This window comes from Suncus etruscus, chromosome X (genome assembly GCF_024139225.1).
Source record: "Suncus etruscus isolate mSunEtr1 chromosome X, mSunEtr1.pri.cur, whole genome shotgun sequence".
Classification (NCBI taxonomy): Eukaryota; Metazoa; Chordata; class Mammalia; order Eulipotyphla; family Soricidae; genus Suncus; species Suncus etruscus.
In genome coordinates this window covers 65,435,902-65,455,213 of record NC_064868.1, presented here as the reverse complement: position 1 = coordinate 65,455,213, position 19,312 = coordinate 65,435,902, and the positions used below count along the sequence as shown (strand labels likewise).

The 19,312-nt window shown below is 37.9% G+C and overlaps 1 protein-coding gene across 2 annotated transcripts in view; it reads right to left on the bottom strand.

The window, feature by feature from the left end:
* UPRT (uracil phosphoribosyltransferase homolog) overlaps positions 1 to 19,312 on the bottom strand; it is a 32,638-nt gene that overhangs the window by 3,766 nt on the left and 9,560 nt on the right. Inside the window, exons 2-7 of one of the 2 annotated variants that reach the window (XM_049767314.1) lie at positions 8,368 to 8,410; positions 6,593 to 6,662; positions 3,964 to 4,026; positions 1,753 to 1,821; positions 1,187 to 1,348; positions 353 to 451 (exon numbers count right to left, since the gene is read on the bottom strand). In XM_049767314.1, coding sequence (XP_049623271.1) covers positions 353 to 451; positions 1,187 to 1,348; positions 1,753 to 1,821; positions 3,964 to 4,026; positions 6,593 to 6,662; positions 8,368 to 8,410 — 506 coding nt within the window. The remainder of the gene's footprint in view (positions 1 to 352; positions 452 to 1,186; positions 1,349 to 1,752; positions 1,822 to 3,963; positions 4,027 to 6,592; positions 6,663 to 8,367; positions 8,411 to 19,312) is intronic. The other variant, XM_049767315.1, reaches the window with a different exon arrangement.

Sequence of the window (19,312 nt, the reverse complement as noted above, 5' to 3'; positions counted from 1 at the left end):
ACCCTCTGTAGCAGAATTAATCCATACTTTAAACTATAAAATGGTATGTAATATTGTCCCTAAGCTTGGAGATGACAAAACAAAACTTTTACTGATAAATATTATATTCAGATTTAATTTGTAGGAAAATAAACTTTACCTTAGAGACTGGAGAGAAGTGTTTGGGGGAGGATACCCAGTAGTGTGAATCTTTGTATCTTAGATATTTTTAGATCTTTGTTTATGAAGATTATTGGTCTGCAACTTTCCTATTTATTGATGCATGCATCTGCTTTTGGTATCAAGTTAATATTAGTCTCATAATCTTTCATAACCAAGTGGAGCCCCACTTAATGTCTTGTGCTGAACTCACCATGAGGAGTAGAGAATAGACTGAGAAGAATAATAACACTGGGTTGAACTCCATGTTCTATAAGAACCTTTACAGCTTCAATTACAGTATTTCCAGTGCCTGAAATCCAATAACAAACAAATGCATTAGCAACTTTAATATTTATTTTAAAATATGTTTAAAGTTTTTAAGAACAGTTTAGCAGGGGCTGAAGCAATAGCACAGTGGCAAGGCATTTGCCTTGCATGCGGCTGAACTAGGACTGATTCCCCGGTTCGAATCCTAGCATCCCATATGATCCCCCGAGCCTGCCAGGAGTGATTTCTGAGTGCAGAGCCAGGAATAACCCTGAGCGCCGCCAGGTATGACCCCACCTCCCAAAAAAAGATAAAATATTATTGGGCAAAGCTTCATTTGTTTGTTACTATTTTATATCAGGAATGTTACTTTAATAAAGAATATGGGAAATACTTTTCAGTATTCAAATGCAAAATAGTCTCTAAATTTATTATGTATTGAGATCCACAAGGTTTCATGTATGATCTCAGCTTAAGAGAAAATATAATAGGAAAAATTTTACCTCTAGAGAGGATAAATGTTTCAATATTTTCTGTGTCCTACAAATTCTACATCATTAGGTCAATGTGTTAAGACAGCCCATTAAAAAAAAAAGACAGCCCATTAAATCTAATAAAAATTGATTAACACATATTCTTTCAAATAATAATTCCCCAGTGAACTTATTTGAAGAACTCCAAATTCAACTGAGAAACAGATTTTTACCTTTAGAAAAACAGAAACTTTGTTGAATTTAAACCCTAACCAATGGCTACAAATTAAATTTAAATCACTTACTAAGAATTGGATACATCAGAAGGACTTTTCTCCTGTAAATATCTGGAGGAAACTTGGCATAATACACTTTGGCTCTTTGGGTCTCCTCATCACTCTGAATCAGGATCTTTCCAATTCTTATAGATCGGCAGCAATCTCGTAAACCTTGTTCCATTGCCTCGCCTTAAAAAGTGAATAAAATCATTTAGTTGAGATAGAAAGTCCAAAAGGTCAAAGCTATATTTCTGACTGCTATTTTGGATAAAGAACACTCTCATGATGAAAGCAACTTTGCTTAAGCTAACAACTTTTATTTCTGATACCCTCTTATTTTATACTTATTTAACAGGTCAGTAAAGATTAGTTAGTAATACTAAGCTAAGCGAGTTTTATTGCTGGCTTACAAGTTCTAGATTTGCCAGGCTTCCATAACTACAGGAAGTAAAGAATTTTGTTAAGCTGCTCCTTGGGCTTTTTAAGCATAAGAAACATTTCAGTGCTATTATTTTAAAGAAGTATTTAAAATGCCTACTTTTAAATTCAATCTGAAAAAAATTATAAAGACTTATGTAATAGAGGCTACAGACCAAAGAAGCTCCATTTAGAGCAAGGCCTCACAGGGACATAGCAGACGACTTCAGTGGCAATGTAGCTTCCTGGCAAACAATTTTAAAAATATTTTTTCTCCAGAAAAGATATAACAAGAACCTTAAATTCTGAACACAAAACCATTTTTTGTGTATAAATTTTTAAAAGAAAGTATTTGTTAAAATTCATTTATTTTTATGCTATCTTCAAGACTCTAAATACCTAGTAATATATTTTATCTACTATTTTTATTGAAATTAACTGTTTTTATTATTTAATGAAGTTTTGTATCACTAGCATAAACATAGAATTTTTTTTTTTTTGGTTTTTGGGTCACACCTTGCAGCACTGTGAAGTTACTCCTGGCTCTGTGCTCAGAAATCAATCCTGGCAGGCTCAAGGGACCATATGGGGTGCCGGGATTCGAACTATCATCTGTCCTTAATTGGCTACATGCAAGGCAAACGCCCTACCACTGTGCTATCTCTCTGGCCCCAACATAAAATTTTCCAATGTGATGAAAAACAACCAGTGCAATTAGAAAGGTTATAAACTACCTGGCAGGTGGATCAGAATACAGCAGAGTACAGCAGATAGGGCACTTTGCCTCGTACACAATTCACCCAGGTTTGATCACTAGCACCCCATATGAGTCCCAATTGAGGAGTAATCCCTGAACACTGGCAGGTGTGCTCCCAAAGATAAAAATAAGAAAAGGAAAGGTAAGAAAAAATTGCCTGCCATAGAGGCAGGCAAAGTGTGGGAGGGAAACTGGGGACACTAGTAGAGAAAATGGGCACTGGTTAAATGACTAGTATTGGAAAATTGCATGCCTAAAACACAACCATAAATAACTTCAAAATTTAAGAAAATCATCAGAGACTTTAAAATAAAAGCAAACTAGCTGTCTTTTTTGTTTGTTTGTTTGTTTTTGGGTCACACCCAGCAGCGCCCAGAGGTTACTCCTGGCTCTATGCTCAGAAATCGCCCCTGCCAGGCACTGGGGACCATATGGGATGCTGGGATTTGAACCACCGTCCTTCTGCATGCAATGCAGACGCCTTACCTCTGCCCCATTTTTTTTGGTTGCAAACTAGCTGTCTTGCATCACCACAAATCATTTGATTTAGACACTAGAGGAGAAGGACTGTGCTGCTTCCTTTCAGGCAGAAAGAGCCTTACTGAAACAGTCTTCATTTAAGAGGTTGAACAATGTCCTGAGAATTCTATCATTGATGAAGAGCAACCTTCTATAACAGCTAGCAGTTTCTACCTTCCTTAATATATTCAATTTTTCACAAACAGAATTTCCAAATAAGAGAAGGTAAGGGATTACAAGTAACCCTCCTATTTCCAGTACAAATTGGCTTCTATCATATTTTGAATCTTGAGCCACGTTGTTAATTAAGTCACTTAATGAACTAACCATTAATGGATGTTAATGATATTCATCCCAATGTGACAAGTTTAAGTGATAAGTATAGGATAGTTAAGACATATGATTTATACAACATTTATAAGACCAGCAATTAGAAATTAATGACAGTGGATGTTTTTGCCTATTTGGCCAAATACTGATTAAATATAAACTAAAAAATAAATAACAAAACATCCAGCCCAAGTTCTGACAGGGTAGGACTACTCCATAAGACTTGTAAAATAGAGGCATTTTGAGTTAGATATTTCTAGTCACGTTAAAATTTGTGCCCTGTTGTATCAATCTTCGAACTATCCCATTTAACCCAAGACAGCATTATAACATCTTTCTATCCTTACACCTTGCTACTCAATTTCTTTGACAGCTTGGCCTTCAAAATGTCCATAATGATACTCTATAAATAAAATTAAAGAAAGTTGGGGCCGGCGAGGTGGCGCTAGAGGTAAGGTGTTTGCCTTGCAAGCGCTAGCCAAGGAAGGACCGCTGTTCAATCCCCCGGCGTCCCATATGGTCCCCACAAGCCAGGGGCGATTTCTGAGCACATAGCCAGGAGTAACCCCTGAGCGTCAAACTGGTGTGACCCAAAAAAGAAAACCAAAAACAAAACAAAACAAAAAAAATAAAATTAATGAAAGTTAGCAACATACAGATCATGACTCTAAGAGAAAACTAATGTAGGCTAAAATAGTGGCACGTGAGTTCACCTCTTTCATGAAAAACAACAACTGTATCTAGGCATGCAAAGAGAGAAATTACATATATGCAAACCTACCACTTCTCATTATGCTGACCCCACAATTTCCCTTTTCAAATTTCACTCCTTCATATTTGTACCCTGTTAGGGAATAAAACCAAAGATGTTTTAAATAACTTTTTAAATTGAATCACCTTGATATACAATTATAAAGTTGTTCATGATTCCGTTTCAGCCATGCAGTGTCCAATCCATCCCTTCACCAGTGCACTTTTCCTGCCACCAACATTCCCATTTTTCTTCCAGCTCTCCTCCTACCATCCCTCTGTCTGCCTCTTTGGCAGATTTTTTTCTTCTCACTCTCTCAGTCTTCCTTTTTTTTCCTTTTAGACACCGTGGAAAAAGCAAAAATTTAGCTTTAACTACTGAAGCTATGATCTATATATAGTTCATGGATATTTATATAGCAACATAATTGTATTGACATAGTATATCTCAGATTCTCAGTGAAAATAAAGTGTCATTTTATTTCTTAATTCTTCATAAGAAACTTGTGGGTAGGATGTTGACACTTCGGTGTTGGCTGTGTAATGGTAACATTGGAATGTTAAAGCATAAATATTTACACTTTTGTATACAAATATGACATTGAAAACTTTTAAAGCACTCTAAATAGATAATTGATAGATGAACTTCATCAAGTATAACGGGACTTATATTCAAATACGGATTCTTCAAACTGTATATAAAGGAGGATCATTGCTCCCTTCATGCTTGCAACATTTTCACTTTAAGGCTTACTGCAGGGGTCCTCAAACTTTTTAAACAGGGGGCCAGTTCACTGTCCCTCAGACCACTGGAGGGTCTGACTATAGTAAAAACAAAACTTATGAACGAATTCTTTTTTTTTTTTGGGCCACACCCGGTAATGCTCAGGGGTTACTCCTGGCTATGCGCTCAGAAGTCGCTCCTGGCTTGGGGGACCATATGGGACGCCGGGGGAATCGAACCGCGGTCCGTCCGAGGCTAGCGCAGGCAAGGCAGGCACCTTACCTTTAGCGCCACTGCCCGGCCCCATTATGAACGAATTCTTATGCACACTGCATATATCTTATTTTGCAATGAAGAAACAAAACAGATACAAATACAATATGTGGCTTGTGGGCCATAGTTTGAGGACCACTGGAAGCCTTAATGAAACCATTTTGTCTTTTTTCATTACTCCTTTTAGAAGCTGAGTATTAATGCCAAGTTGACTTTGAAAATCATGTTCATAAAAGATAAACAACATTCTTCAGATGGGTGTCTACATTGTTTGCAAAGTAGAAATCGTATGCCTTCAAATTCACCCAAAACTTCTGGCTTGAACATTTAAAAAATAGTTGTTGAGCATAAAAAGAAGTTGCTGCAGTCACGTGGATACAACAGTTTCAATGTCTATGTATGGTATATGTATGTACAAAATTAAGCATGTAAAAATTACTGAATTTCTAAAAGCATCAGATACGAACTTTAATTGTTAACCCATAAAAAGCACCATCAATTCAAATCCGTTTCCCACTGTGAGCCACTTCCCTCTGTTCTGTTTCTGTGAGTCTCTATTTGCCTTAATAAGCAGATTACAGGGCTAGAGAGATAGTACAAACTTGCTTTTCTTGCAAGCAGTGCCAATCCCACCCACCACATATGTTCCCTCATAAAAATTACCAGGTGTAATCGCTGAGCACAGAGCCAGGAGTAAACCCTAAACACCGTTGGGTGTGTCTCAACTACCACCACCCCACATTTGCCAAAAAAGTAGGAGATACAGGCTGAAGTACTTGTTACCAAGTTATAGACCACACCTGTTTTCATTCTGAATTTGTGTTAGCTAAGATGAAGCAATTTCAGTCCCAGTTTTCATAATGTTAACTTCTGAATGCATCAGATTCTATTATATAATAAATTATAAAGTTAGAATTTCAAATCCCTGAAACTGGACCTTTGCTTTTTATTAGGAGAATAAAGCACCTTATCAAATTTTTCTTTTATTCTTTATTAAACTTCTACTTTTTTCATTGTTTTGTTCTTTCATTGTGAACTTCATACACTGTAAATAAGCAATTACAGGATTAAAAATAACCAGACTTCTTGTTCTTTTAACTAAAGTTTCAAACTTAGATAAGCCTCAATAATTTGTTAACACCAGCATACCAGCAGCTTTCACACAGAGGAAAAGATAAGCTGCCAACATTTTTTGTTTGTTTCTGTTTTTGTGTCACACCCGACGGTGCTCAGGGGTTACTCTTGAATCTGCACTCAGAAATCACTCCTGGCAGGCTTGGGGGACCATATGGAATGCCAGGATTGGAACCACCATCCGTCCTGGGTTGTCCGAGTGCAAAACAAAAGCCCTATTGCTGTATTATCTCTCCAGCCCCCTGCCAACATTTCTTAATTCTGGTTCCAAAGAACTGTCATCAGAGGTAAGACCTCTAAACTGAAGGCTATTAACCCAAAGGTTATTAACCTTTAACTTGAATTTAAAAGCAATCCATTGACAAAAAAATATTTGTGTAAATTAATAAATGTGTGAGTTTAAATTGTATTTGTTTAAACAAATACTTCCATTAGACTCCTCATATACTGATGTACATACATGTTCCTCCCATTTTCCCAAAATTCTATCTCTTAAGTATGAGATAATGAAAGTAACAGTTCTGATTACCTGTTGGAGTGGTCACCGTGCATTCTTTATATGGCAACTGATTTAATCCCTCTTCCACAACAAGTCTGATCTAGAGATTTAAAAGAAGAATAAATTAAGAATTTATTACTGGAGCCATAGAGATAGCACAGCGGTAGGGTGTTTGACTTGCACGCAGCCAACCCAGGACAAAGGGTGGTTCATCAGTTATTTGGTTAACATGTAACACCTGCCTTTCAGGGACTCATTCTAAAATGTTTGTAACAATGAATTTGACTGGTACTTTCTAAATAAAAGGGGCACAAGAGAAGTAAATCAAGGAAGAGAAACCATTTCCTACCAGAGAACACCAAGTAAAATCTCTGTTTACCCAGAACCACACTTGACATAGGTTTCTTCCTTGTTGAACCTGCTCCTTTGCTTTGATAACAATATACAAAATAATGTATAATCCTGGGAATGTTAAATACGTATTGTCTATGGGCTGGAGTAATATCGAAGCGGGTAGGGAGTTTACCTTGCACATGGCTGACCTGGGACTGACCCAGCATCCCATATGGTCCCCTGAGCCTACCAGGTGTGATTTCTGAGTACAGAGCCAGGAGTAACCCAAGCACTGCGGAGTGTGGTCCAAAAAATCAAGCAAATAAAAAATAAAACATTGTCTATATGTGATGAAAGGGTCATTGACTGCATATACATACTAAAATAATTATAAATAGAGGTGGCCTCTGAACTAAAAATATTTAAGTAAAAAATAAAATAGGAATTTTCTACACTATTTGGAATTGAGAATTTCCCAAGAGAAAATCTAAATTAAAAAATGTGTCATTTTTGGGCCAGCTAGGGAATCTGCCTTGCATGGAGCCAGCCTGAGTTCAGTTCTGGGCCTCCCATATGGTTCCCCAAGTGGGCCAGGAGTAATTCCTGAGTGCAGAGACAGGAGTAACCTTTGGGCATTGCTGGATCTAGGTAGCTCCACAACCAAAACAAACAAAAAAGTGTCATTTTTTTGTCTTCCTGATCACAATGTTCACTTTAATAAGTTATCTTCTACTATATGATTATATTTTTATGGTTAACAAGACACTTTAATTTCTTTTCCTCAACTGAATACAATAGTGTTTATATTGTAAGCTCCACAAGATCAAGAACTGTGTCAACATTCTGTACTACTGTAAGTCCTAGCCAGTTACAGTATTTTAATGGGCAAACATTAATAATCAGAGCAGAAAATGTGTCAATCTCATCCCAAACACTGACCACAAATAAGAAAAAAATACAGTTCTTAGTCTAAGGACAACTCAATTTGGCCTAAGAACATCTCAGATCACACTAGGTAAGAAACAGCCTTGCCAAACTTTAACATAAGTCCCCAAGGAAAACACAAATAATCTACTTTAATATTTCACATGCAAGTATAATACAAAAAAGAGGAAACATAAATTATTGTCTCTCAATGTAAAGTATGAGAGGAGTATTATTGTTTGTGCATTAGATGGTACCACAGGGTACTAACTACCAGATTTTCTTGGTTTTTCAAGTTACCAAATTCCATTGAAAAGTAATGGTACTTCAGAGTTACAAATAATAAATCCATGGACAATGCTTTAAGATAAAATGAGTTAAAGTAGAGCTGATATAACACTAACAACAAAATTCGAAAAGCACAGCAACATGATGGTTACTTTAAAATTTTTTCACTTCCAGAATTCTGCCGTACAAAAATGCCCTTTAAGTGTACTATGATTATATCACTAGGAACAACAGAATAAAAATGAAAAGCCTCCACTTACCAAACGATCCGCAGAAAACATGAAGTCCCCTCTACTGGCTGTCCTAAAAATAAAGTAGTACAAATTTTAGTGTAGATTAAGGTTTTGAGGTAAAATATCTCTCAATGTATATACTAATGATATTAAGATCCATTACATACTAAACATTTAAATATTTTATTATTACCAAGGCAAGATATTTTTCACAAGGAAATAGAAACTGGAATGGAATGACATAAATACTTAGATATAAACCTTGAGATGGGTATTTTTAAAATTGTATTTTTTTTGTTTTTGTTTTTTGGGTCACACCTGGCAGTGCTCAGGGCTTACTTCTGGCTCTACGTTCAGAGATCACTCCTGGCAGGCTTGGGAACCATATGGGATGCTGGGATTTGAACCACCGTCCTTCTGCATGCAAGGCAAATGCCCTGCCTCCATGCTATCTCTCCGGCCCCAAAACTGTAATATTTTAATTATTTTCTAGGAGATGAATGAGCCTCTCCCTGGAAGGTAACAGCAAACCCACAAATTAAGAGAAAATTATGCAGTAAGAAAACTAGATTCTCCAATTCCCTGTCCCTCCCTCCAATCAGTTTACCTTGATCTAAAACCCACCTTGCCAAAATAAGTTATCCATCTATGCTGTACTTAATTCTTTTTGAATAAATTATCTTTTAGACACTGCTTTAAATATCACATTAACTAATTTCCAAGACTTCCTTTCTCAAACTATTCATGATTTTTTTACTTACATCTTTTTCTTTCTTCAAATTCTTTATTCACTAGATTTCTCTACCATTTCTGTTCATTTCTTTTTTGTCAATACTTTTATTTTTTTAAATAATTTTATTATGACCAAAATAAATTACAAATCTTTCATAGAAATATTTAAGGTACATAGTGGCAATGAATCAGGGGCATTCCCACCACCAGTGTTGTCCTCCCTACACCACTGTTCTCTGCATGCATCCCCTATTTCCCTCCTTTGCCACCCAGACTGCTAGTGTAACTGGTCCCCTCTTGTATAGCTTGTTGTAGATTGGGTATCAATTCTGTTGTTGAGTTTGGGTTTGGTGTTAAAAAACTGGGAGGAGTTCATCTAAGATGTTCTAAATATCAATTTAAAAGAAGAAAGGGAAAAAAGAAAAAAATAACAAAAACCCCAACAAACTACCACCGCCAACAACAAAAAAATAAAAACAAACAAAAAACCCAAACCAGAAACTACAAAAAAGCACAACAGCAACAAAAAAACATAATCAAATAATAACCATGAGAACAAAGGGGGGAAAAGGGGAGGATGACTGGTGTGGCAAAGTTTTGTGCTTTTTTTTTTTTTTTGCAAAGACACAGTAAGTATTGGGGGAAATTAGAAAGGGAATTGATTTCTCCACCCTTGAAGCATACTGTCATGGGAATGACCACAGGCTCCATACACGCTCATTTTCACAACCTAAGGTCTTTTTATGGTGCCAGGAAACTTTCCGCTAAGTTGTGGATGATAAAATCAGGCCTCTTTAGAGATCTTGGTATTTGCACAGGTCATAGGACAAAGCCTAGGATAGTCTTTTTTTATGATTCTAGAAGTTCTGTTCCATCACTTTTGTTATTATCAGTCTTCTGTAATTAATAGTCTTGGATTTTGCACACATGCTAGGATGATGCATAGGATAGTTTTTCATTATGGTTCCAAAAATTCTGCTCTATCACAGTTGTCAAAGTCAGACCTCTGGAATTACAGATCTTGGTTATTATACAAATCCTAGGCCAAAGCAGAGGCTAGGATCTTTCTTATTGGTCCAAGGATAAGTTCTGCCCAGTCATGGTTGTCAAAGTCAGTCTTCTGTAGTTATGGATCGTGGTTTTTGCACAGATCAAAAGACGTGTCTTCTGATTTCATCTTACCTTTAGGTGATGAGATAGGCAACCTGCTCTTAGATCAAGTTGTTGCCATTTCCTCCTTGTCAGGATGTCATATCAAAACTAGTGTAAGTTGATGCCAGAGCAGTATTGGGAATTTCTCAGGGGGAGTTTCGTTCCTAGTGTTGTTGCAGGAAACTGTGTCCGTTCTATGTCTGGGATCTGGATCTAGGGTTTGGGATTGGACGGTTGCTGTCTGATCTCATGGAGTCTAAGTTGGGTCCACATGATACATGTTCAGGGAGGGAGATGCCCCTGAATTAAAATGTTTGGGTTCTTATCCCTAGTAGATAAGAGCTTGTTTCTATACCTATGATTTCCCCCTTTTTAGTATGCCTTTGCAGAAGGGAATGGTGCCATATTATATTGCTGGTGCATTTGGGGGTAAGAATCACAGGCTGGGCCAGCAGAGAGAGAGCACAGCGGCGTTTGCCTTGTAAGCAGCTGATCCAAGACCAAAGGTGGTTGGTTCGAATCCCGGTGTCCCATATGGTCTCCTGTGCCTGCCAGGAGCTATTTCTGAGCAGACAGCCAGGAGTAACCCCTGAGCACTACCGGGTGTGGCCCAAAAAACAAACAAAACAAAACAAAAAAAAAGAATCACAGGCTATACAATCTCTGTGCTCTAGTTTTTGATCAATACTTTTCTATACTGAAATACTCAAGTAATAATAATCTAGGGTTTTACCTACCCACAATCTGTTAATCAATTTGTGATTAAAAAAAGAATGTTAAAAAGTTTATTGTTTCTCTCGCTATAAAAATCTGGTACTGTTCCTCTACTTTCTCCATATAAAATAGATGATCTGACTAAAACAGACTGATTTACAGTTTATATGCTTTAAACGCCCCACCTGCCTACTATTAACTCTTTTTTTCCAAACTGCATTTGTTTTCACTGACAGGAGAAAGTAATGAAATAACCCTATCACAAATGAGCTTACGTTTCTTAAATTAACCATAGATCTATCATATTACAGTTATTAACTCTTTAAATTTTGTACCACAATTGAGCAATGTCAAGTAAACTTTCATTATTTGTAACTCCACCCTGGATTTAGGTGTAGCTACCTGAGACCCACCCATTTCTGGGAGGGGTCTTGGGAACCAGATATTATGTGTGACTTTACCTGCAAGACCCCGCCCATTCCTGGGAGGGGTCTTGGAAAAGGTAGATAAGCCTTTGAGCCAGGGGATTAGGGGTCCTCTGCCTTGCTGGGCTCTCTGGCTTTTGGGTCTTTGCCTCTTTTGGGCTTTGACCAGCATGGAGGTCAAAGGAAAGATGGCTGAAAGAAGTTAAGATGCAGGGCTAAGAATAGCAATGCTTGAAAGGTTATAAGATAGGCCACACACATGTGGTGAATAGGGATGAATAAAGTTGATGCTTCTTGATGCCTGTCTCTGGATGAGTCTGATTCCGCCGTTCACCTGGGCCTGGGACCCGCCAGCTGATGGGGGTTGTGGAGCCACGTGGCCTGGGATGGCAGAGAGAAATCCTTCACCATCCATCGCCATCCAGATCCATCTTTAATTATTTGATACAACAATTATTTATATGTAGATATTCCCTAAATTCAGAAAGCTTATCTATACCACCTACTTATACATGCAGAGAGCCTTTTTTTTTTAGTTTTTGGGTCACACCCAGCAGTGCTCAGGGATTACTCCTGGATCTATGCTCAGAAATCGCTCCTAGCAGGCTCAAAGGACCATATGGAATGCAGGGATTCGAACTTTTTGTTTTAGTTTTTGGGTCACACCCAGCAGTGCTCAGGGATTACTCCTGGATCTATGCTCAGAAATCGCTCCTAGCAGGCTCAAAGGACCATATGGAATGCAGGGATTCGAACCACAGACCATCTGCATGCAAGGCAAATGCCCTACCTCTGTGCTATCTCTCCAGCCCACAGAGACTCTATTTTAAAAGAAAAGTTTTACATACTGTGGTTTTCAAATGAAACTAAAACATTAAAGTTGTCATTTCTATAATCTTCATGTACTTTTCAAAGAAAAAAATATTGCAACCTGCTCTCCTTATTGCTAAACCTATACAAAGTTGTCCGGGCATCTAGAAAACAGTATTCAAATATCGAAGAAAATTTGTATTTGTCATTAAGTAATATCTATTATATCTTGGAAAAACACCTGAATTATTTGTTTTAAAATTTTGACTAGCTATGAATAAATGTACTATACAGCAAGGCTTTATTTGGTTAGGAGATCAGTTATCCACATTTGTTATTTTAGTATTTTAACACCTTTATAGTCTCTCAAAAATCATCCTGGTTTATAACTTTAGCAACTTCTCTATATTCCAAAAAGCCACACACTGTGGTGGTTGACTGAGTAAATGTTTTGTAAAGAGGGAAGCCTGGGTTCAATGCATGGCACCATATGGTTCCTCCAAATAACACTGGGGTCAAGAAGTAAGACATCTGCCAAGTGCATCTCAAGGTGTGGCGCTAAAATAAAAAGATAAACTATGAGAAGTTACTATAATCTATCATCTCCTGATAGCTTTATTTTCAATTATGTGCTCACTATTTAGGCCCTTCCACTTCAAACAATAATACTATCTCCTGCTGATCTGATCTATCCTGTTACTTTAAATAATTTTTAAATTTAAATTACAACTAGAAGGGTGGAGCCGAGCCTTCCAAGCGACCTTTCACACAGGCCCCCAAACTCAGCACCAGTACCAGCACAGAATCTTCTCTCAACTGAGGATGGGGAAGCCTCTGTTGGGGAGCGAGGTGACAGTCCCCCAGAACTAAGCCTTCTAATAGGACCATCGGCAGCCCAGCTTAGGCAGACTGGTCCCATTTCACCCAGGTCAGCTTTTCAATGGTAACCTATGGATTGATCCTTAGGGTCTGTTGATTTACAAGTATGAGTGTATATGTTGCCACACCAAGGACTATTTAATGTTAGTCTGTAATAAATATAATATCAATGCATGGTAGAGTCTCCCCATACAGTGCTCATTACCATATCACTTCATATTTTTAGACTTGAAAACTTATTGTTTTTTAGAATCCTCTATACAGAACTTAATATATGAAGCCTTTCTCCAGTCAAGTTTACCCTCACCAACCATAATTGGCCTAAGGAAAGAAGAAAGGAAAACTTTTACATCAGACTTGCTAGCTTTACTCTTTTTTTTTTTAGTTTTTGGGCCACACCCAGCGTTGCTCAGGGGTTACTCCTGGCTGTCTGCTCAGAAATAGCTCCTGGCAGGCACGGGGGACCATATGGGACACCGGGATTCGAACCAACCACCTTTGGTCCCGGATCGGCTGCTTGCAAGGCAAACGCCACTGTGCTATCTCTCTGGGCCCAGCTTTACTCTTTTTACTTCTTTTCTTTTTTTCTCGTTAAGTGTTCTGTCCCATATCACCTAGGTCAACTTTTCAAATGTAATCCCTGTATCAGTCTTCTGTGGCTGCCGAAGTATGTGTATGGGTGCATGTGTTAGCCATGCGGATGTCAGTTTAATCTCTGTTTACAATAGATATAATGTCTATATTGTATAGTGTTCTCCCCTCAATCATAGATAACCTCTCCTTCTCCCTTTTGCTCACCACCTTACAAACCCTTTTCTTTTCTTTTTTTTTTTTTAGTTTTGGGTCACACCCGGCAGTGCTCAGGGGTTACTCCTGGCTGTCTGCTCAGAAATAGCTCCTGGCAGGCACGGGGACCATATGGGACACTGGGATTCGAACCAACCACCTTTGGTCCTGGATCAGCTGCTTGCAAGGCAAACGCCGCTGTGCTATCTCTCCCGGCCCACAAACCCTTTTCTAGCCCTCCATGTTATTTCTCCACATTTAATCTTTTTTACATTCTGTCCTTAACTCCTCACGAAGCAGAACATTCTCTTCACCTCAGCTAGATGCCAACCAGGTTCCAAAATGAATAGATTCTTAACATGAAAAGAAACCAACATTCAGCTGCTATTGATTTGCTCTTGGCGGTCCCTGTCCCTTCACCTCCCTTCACCATGAACTTTTGCTTGCTACCAAAGTCAGGGGCTGAAAAGCCCCATGCTTGAGGATACTTTCTGATATGTGACTGCTGGGAACCATCTTCCCTATACTCCACAAAACCAAATCACAGGCTGAAGCTGCACTCCAGATCTTAGCACTTCCCTGCCTACTTCAAAAGACTTAGGACATACAAATCTCCTTTGTATATCTCTTTAGATACATTTCTTTAATAGGCATAACCATTATTGAATATCTTCTTATATAGTGCCAATTTCCCCCATCCTCAGGATCTGTTTAGTATGGAATTCTAGTAGACATGTCTTTGCTTAGAGGTCATGTAAGTAAGAGAAAGGTTATGGGGATTGTTGGTCCTGATACCTCGGTCCCCACATGCACTAGTAATACCTTGTGGCAGTGTTACTTTTTGCATAGGCACATTAAAATAGAAAAAGTTTACATATACAAACAAGTTCTCACCTAATAGAAATAAGAACACAACATTTTATACTGCAGTGAGATCCTACATCCTGAACACTTGGCATAGTGGCTTGTCTTAGACTTCTGTTTATTGGGCATTGACAATTCACCTCTGAACCATGGATACCATCTATAGAAACAAACAGGGTCTCCTATACCATCACCAGGAATAAAAAATTCTACCAAGGAAGACCCCACCACACCATGGACTGACTTACTCCAAAGATGGTCCTTATGACACTCTGACAACCTAGGAACAGCAATAGTCTGCTTTCAGGGCAGAATTCTCTCTACTACTACCTAATGGTGAAAAGAAACAAGAAGATGCTACACACCACTGGAATTTCGACAAAAGACCTGTACAGAAACCAGGATCTATAACTACAGAAACCTGACAGCAACAACTGTGATGGTGAACAGCTGTTTCTAGGATCACAGAGATCAACTAGGAGGTTCAACAACAGTATGCCTAAAGCCTGGAGTCAGTCTTATGCCAAAATACTGTTTTTAGGCCAAAGGTTTTTCCTTTCAATTTCTTCCATATTTTGCTGTGCCTATGCAAACAACAATAACTGCCACAAACACACATCATTTCATTTTTTAAGCGTATCTCATATCTTAGAAAAAAGAGTGTTCTAAACCTTCGGTTATTGTATTAATGACTTTATTGGTGATACAACAAATTTCACAAATATAACTGCTAATAAACTCTCCCCGTTTTTTTTCATTTCTTTTTCTTTTGATCTTCTAATTTCTATTTTAGAATAACTTCGCCGTCTGTCATCCTGAAACAAATCTATTATGATCAGTTATGTCAACTCTGTGATACATTTTCTTTAAATATATATATATATTTTTTTGTTTTTGGGTCACACTCGGCAGTGCTCAGGGGTCACTCCTGGCTCCACGCTTAGAAATCACTCCTGGCAGGCTTCAGCGGACCATATGAGATGCCAGGATTCGAACCACTGACCTTCTGCATGCAAGGCAAATGTCTTACCTCCATGCTATCTCTCTGGCCCCCAAATATATAATTTTTTAATAAAAAACAAACTACAACTAGAATACAAATTGATGGCACTCAAAAATCCATAGTGATCTTCAACATACATGTCAATCCTTAATATTAACACTAGAGTTTCATAAAACAGATGTTGGATCAGTAAAGCTGCACATACTTTTTGAGTCACTATTTTAGGCTCAACAATGGAATAAAATATTTGTTAATACATATTTAGGGGAGGTTGTTTGTTTTCAATGCTGAGATCACATATGGTGCTACTTAGGAGACCATGCAGTGTCAGGGCTCAGACTTAGGTGTCTCACATGCTAAGTTATCTCTCTTGCCCAATTCAGATGTTTTAATGCAAACAAACTCTATCTAATTCACTCAACACACTTTCAAATTTTAACTCGTCACTTTTATCTCAACATTTATTTTCTATTTTTATTTTCTTAAAATGTGTTGTAGTTTCAGAAGTTACAATATTATAAAACCTTCTATCAATAAAATTAGTAGACTCCCCTCCAAATCTTTTATCCAGATAATAATGCTTTACATTTTTTCAAATTTTTGTTTTGTTTTGTTTTTGGGTCACACCCGGGGGCACTCAGGAGTTACTCCTGGCTCTGCACTCAGGAGTTGCTCCAGGCAAGGACAAGGCACCATATGGGATGCCGGGATTCGAACCACTCTCTAACCTGGATCGGCTGTGTGTAAGGAAAACGCCCTACCACTGTGCTATCTCTCTGGCCCCAATTTTTTTTAATTTTTTAAAAATAATTTTAATCAGGGGCACAGCGGTAGGGCATTTGCCTTGCATGCAACCAACCAGGGACAGACCCGGGTTTGATCTTGCATATCCCATATATCCCCTGAGCCTGCCAGGAGTGATTTCTGAGTGTCAAATCACAAGTAACCTCTGAGCACTGCTGGTGTGGCCCCAAACCCCCAAATAATAATTTTAATCAGTTAAAATTTAATGCAAAATTTCACAAAGCAGCAAACACATTGATGTACTACTTGTAATTTATGAAACATATTCAAAAGATCAAACATCAAGTGTTTAAATAGTATTATCCAGGCAATCAAAAAATCTGAGATGTAAACTTATTTACTGTTAACCTGAGCAGGACTGTACAAATTCCAAAAAGAATTAATAAAACATATTCAATCATATATTGTAACATACATTTTCTGAGCATTTTGCCCAATAAATGGCATAGGTCTACTGCAATAAAGTAGAAAACAAAGGTAACTATTTTAAAAAAGAAGTCTTTTTTACTAAAAATAATGCAAATGATATTATAAATCAAATCCTTACTTTATTATAGTGTTTGTAAGACTGACTTTTTCTACTTATGTTAAGACTGTCAATATAGCACTATAAAATCTCAAGAGTGATCACAGCAATTGCATACATTTAAAAACATGTATATGTTTCAACAAAATTTCTTGAATCCCACTAATACCGCTACTACCTGGACCACAACTTGACCATCTAAGGTGTTAGAAGAATCCTCCCCAGGACAATTACAACTTCAATTCCTAAAGCAAAATTAATACTATTTGATCATTCTCTGATACTTTTATTTAGAATGAACTTGACTAACTTTCATTTAAAAACTACATAGGGGGCCCGGAGAGATAGCACAGCGGTGTTTGCCTTGCAAGCAGCCAATCCAGGACCAAAGGTGGTTGGTTCGAATCCCGGTGTTCCATATGGTTCCCTGTGCCTGCCAGGAGCTATTTCGGAGCAGACAGCCAGGAGTAACCCCTGAGCATCGCCGGGTGTGGCCCAAAAACCAAAAAATAAATAAATAAATAAAAATAAAAATAAATAAAAACTACATAGGGACATTTGTCTTATCTAATTGTCTCAGAGCTTCAAATAAAATATTTTAATGTAGGTTAATCTTTTCAATGTTAATATGTACCTAAAATACTACTGTGAAAGATATGTAAGCCAATATGATCAAAATAAAAATTAAAAAATATTTTAATGGAGGACTGAAACAATTGGGAAGTAGATTAAAATGGAATTTGTGGGGCCAGAGAGCTCAGAGCCAGGAGTAACCCCTGAGTGCACTGGGTGTGGCCCAAATTCCCCCACCCCCCACACAATCTTTTGCAATAGCGCAGCAATAGGGCATTTGCCTTGCATGCAGCTGACACAGGATGAACCTCGGTTCAATCGCAGCGTCCCATATGGTCCCCCAAGCCAGGCGCGATTTCTGAGCACATAGCCAGGGGTAACCCCTAAGCATCACGGGGTGTGATCCCCAAACCAAAAAAAAAATGACATTAGTGATTCAGACACTTAGGGGACAGTAAATTGTATATAAATTAAATATTGGATTGGTACTTAATTTGGTTTTATCAATTTGGCGTATTTAATTTTGTGGTGGAGTGGGGTGGGATGGGACAACGGAAAGGTAACTGGGAAAATTAGTCATGGCAAATGAAGGGATGGGTGTTGGAACATTGTATGATGGAAATGCAACTAAATAAAATAACTTAGAGGGGCCAGAGCAGTAGTACAACAGGTAGAGTGAATGCATTGTAAGTGGCGAACCTGGGTTTAATCCCCAGCATCCCATATGGTTACCCAAGCCCTCCAGGAGTGATTTCAAACCCACCAGATTCCTGAGTTCAGATCAGAAGTAACTCCTGAGCACTGCTGCCTGTGCTTCCAAACAAAAAAACTAACCCCCAAAATTAGAAACTTGACTATACATAATCAGAATTGTCCTATAAAAATATCCACACAAAAATCCCTAGAGCTTATAAATATATTACATGAAACAGTGATTTTATGGGGCCGGAGAGGTGGCTATAGGCAAGGTGTCTGCCTTGCAAGCGCTAGCCAAGGAAGGACCTTGGTTCGATCCCCTGGCATCCCATATGGTCCCCCCAAGCCAGGAGTAAACCCTGAGCATCAAATGGGTGTGGCCCAAAAAACAAACAAACAAAAAAGAAATAGTGATTTTATGGTTGTCATTTAAATAAAAACGTATTACTATTATTTAGTAAGGAAAAGAGGCTTACAGAGAGGTGAGATACTGCAGGGTACTTCCTACTCTGAATGAAACTCTCTCAGTCCCTGACCAAAACCATTATTTATATTCAGTTCAAGTAAGGCAATGTTCGCTGAAGAAAAAAAAAGAGCTTCTCGATTAATTTTATTTATTTCTGTATTTATTCATGTTTTAGGTTTTGAGCCACATTTGCTGATGCTCAGGACTTTCTTCTTCTTAGTTTTATGTCTACAGATTACTCCTGGTGGGACTTAGGGAACCTATTTGGTGCTGGGATCAGACCCAGCTCGACAGTATGCAATGCAACAGTCCTACCCATTGTACTATCTCTCTAGCCCATAAACTAATTTAATTATACCTGCCTCCTTGTGATTTAGATTGGTAGGAATATAAACTGCAAAAAATGAAATAAAGGTAGTCAAGTAAAATGTCAGTAAAATTTTAAACACTATTTGTGTATAATATGCTTTATAAAGATCATGCATAATTATAGCTATATAATTTGTAATTATGTGATCATTAAATGAAAAACTAGCACCATG